The sequence below is a fragment of the Bison bison genome, unplaced genomic scaffold (assembly GCF_000754665.1).
Source record: "Bison bison bison isolate TAMUID 2011002044 unplaced genomic scaffold, Bison_UMD1.0 scf7180017864456, whole genome shotgun sequence".
Classification (NCBI taxonomy): Eukaryota; Metazoa; Chordata; class Mammalia; order Artiodactyla; family Bovidae; genus Bison; species Bison bison.
In genome coordinates, this window is record NW_011495018.1 from 6906208 (window position 1) to 6908434 (window position 2227).

The 2227-nt window shown below is 57.5% G+C and overlaps 1 protein-coding gene across 1 annotated transcript in view; it reads left to right on the forward strand.

Annotated features, from left to right (window-relative positions):
* The window catches only part of CTBP2 (C-terminal binding protein 2), a 168837-nt gene that overhangs the window by 162386 nt on the left and 4224 nt on the right, over positions 1–2227 (forward strand). The window contains exons 10-13 of the mRNA XM_010859571.1: positions 8–186; positions 822–929; positions 1686–2012; positions 2156–2223. Coding sequence (XP_010857873.1) covers positions 8–186; positions 822–929; positions 1686–2012; positions 2156–2223 — 682 coding nt within the window. The remainder of the gene's footprint in view (positions 1–7; positions 187–821; positions 930–1685; positions 2013–2155; positions 2224–2227) is intronic.

Here is a 2227-nt window from a genome sequence, read left to right on the forward strand (position 1 = left end):
GCGGCAGCGGGCCCCCGAGTGTGGAGCGGGTGCCGCCAAACCCAGTTCATGCCATCACGTGGGGCCCTGGACGGGCCATCCCGAGCTTGACCCCGGCTCGCACTGGCCCAAAGGCGGTGATCAAGGCCAGCCTCCAGGTTGGGGACGAGCATGAAAGTCTGGAGGGAAAGCCTGCCGTCAGTGACAGTGTGTGTACACAACACAACTCACACACCACACCACACACACACGCGCCAGGACAGTTGGGATTTCCGACACTGGGTTTGACCTCCAAGTTGCGAACAAGCTTGAAAATATGAAGGGAAAGCCTGCCATCGGGGACAGTGTGTACACACACCAAGGCCAGACTGGGTTTTGACCAAGTCAGTAAGAGAATTCAACATCAGGTATTGTACAGTTTAGTCAGGAAAGCCCCATGGTAGAAAGATGAGCGTCTGTGAATTTGCGAGCCGCAGAGCCGTGAGACGTGACGTTGAAACTGGCCGTGACCCTCAGCCCCTGGAACCGCCACCCAGACCCCGTCTCCCCTTAAAGCGTCAGGACACGGGGCAGTGGGGGTGGTGCTGAGGACCCACGAAGCAGAGTTGGGGGTGTTCTGGTATTGGCTGTGAGCTCCCAGCAGCCGCGTGGCGGGGCCGTGTCCCACATCTCAGGTTCATTAGAGGAGGGTCTTTCGGTCGCCCTTGTTCCGGCCCATCTGTCATGGCAGCTCTTCTGCCGCGTGTGGCTGTAGTTCCTGCTTCACTATGTGTGAGTGGTGACCCTGGGGACGGCTGGCATGAGGAGTATCCTGGTGACCCCTGCAGCTGTCCTTTCCGAAGGGCCTTCTGAAACCTTCGCCTCCAAAGCACAGCCGCTGTTACCAGTGCTGCCTGTTGAGATGCCGGTTCCGCTGGAGGGGGAGCCGGTCCGCCACCCCCTGCCCTCCGGTGGGCTTCCTGTCCCTTTCCCCTCCTGCACAGTGGAGCAGTGGTCTTCCCACCAGGATTTATTCTGTGCTGTCCCCGAATTGGCCCCTTCAAACATCATTCACACCATTTTGTGTTCCAGCTGAAAACTGCTTTGGAAAGTAAAGTGCTCCACCCCTGGGGGTCAGTGGGAGTCAGGGAAGCCTTTGCGTCCTGTTAGGTGACTCGTGGGCCCAGTCCACACTCCACACAAGCTCAGAGCCCCACCAGACCGGTTCCCCATGGCAATGAGCGCTCAGGCCAGAGTGCAGTGATCAGTTTACCCCCTTCATGAGCAAACAAACCTGGTGGTAATTACATAAGAGAACAGTCCTGGTTCAACACTGAGAGCAATAACGAGATGAAGCTCAGCTTAAGAAGGCTGCTGTGTAAGCAAACAAGGAGGGGAAAGATAAATACGGAGGGAGAGAATGCTGGTGGTTGGGAGGCAGGAGACAGACACGTGGAGGCCACTGGATTGTTCTCTCTGGTTATGTTTGAAAATGTGCATAACAATGACTGTTTTGAAAAAAAGCAACATCTGATAGTAAGTACACTTGATCAGCATTGCATTGCTCACCCAGGGAGCTGGCCTGGCTTCTGCCCAAGTGACCCAGGAAGGAAGAAGTGCTGGCGTGGCATTGCCAAACCTTGGGTGTTCAGGTCCTTCAGCAGCCACCACTGCTTGGCTCCAACTGCCAGCAGGCATGGCCAGCCCAGCTTCCCAGTCCCAGAAATAATGCAGGCAGCAGAGGTGGGGCACACCCCGCAAGGCCCCCCAGCCTGGTGACGAGGAGCGGCAGGAGGGGCCGGCCTCACTCACCGGGACGCTCTCTTTCCGCACAGGTCGCACGGGGCAGGCGGTTGCCGTTCGAGCCAAGGCCTTTGGATTCAGCGTCCTATTTTATGACCCCTACTTGCAGGATGGGACGGAGCGGTCCCTGGGCGTGCAGAGGGTCTATACCCTGCAGGACTTACTGTACCAGAGCGACTGCGTCTCCCTGCACTGCAATCTCAACGAGCATAACCACCACCTCATCAATGACTTCACTATAAAGCAGGTAAATGGAAACGACACTGGAGAACTTCTCTCCAAATGAAGGGGAAATGGGAAACTCCTGCAGCCCCACCTCCCTCCTGAAACCTCCCGAGGGGCAGCATCTGCTCACCAGCTTCTCTCCCACCCTGCCCCCCTCACCCCCCCAGACTGAGGCAAGGCGCCTTCCTAGTGAACGCAGCCCGCGGCGGACTGGTGGATGAGAAAGCCTTAGCCCAAGCCC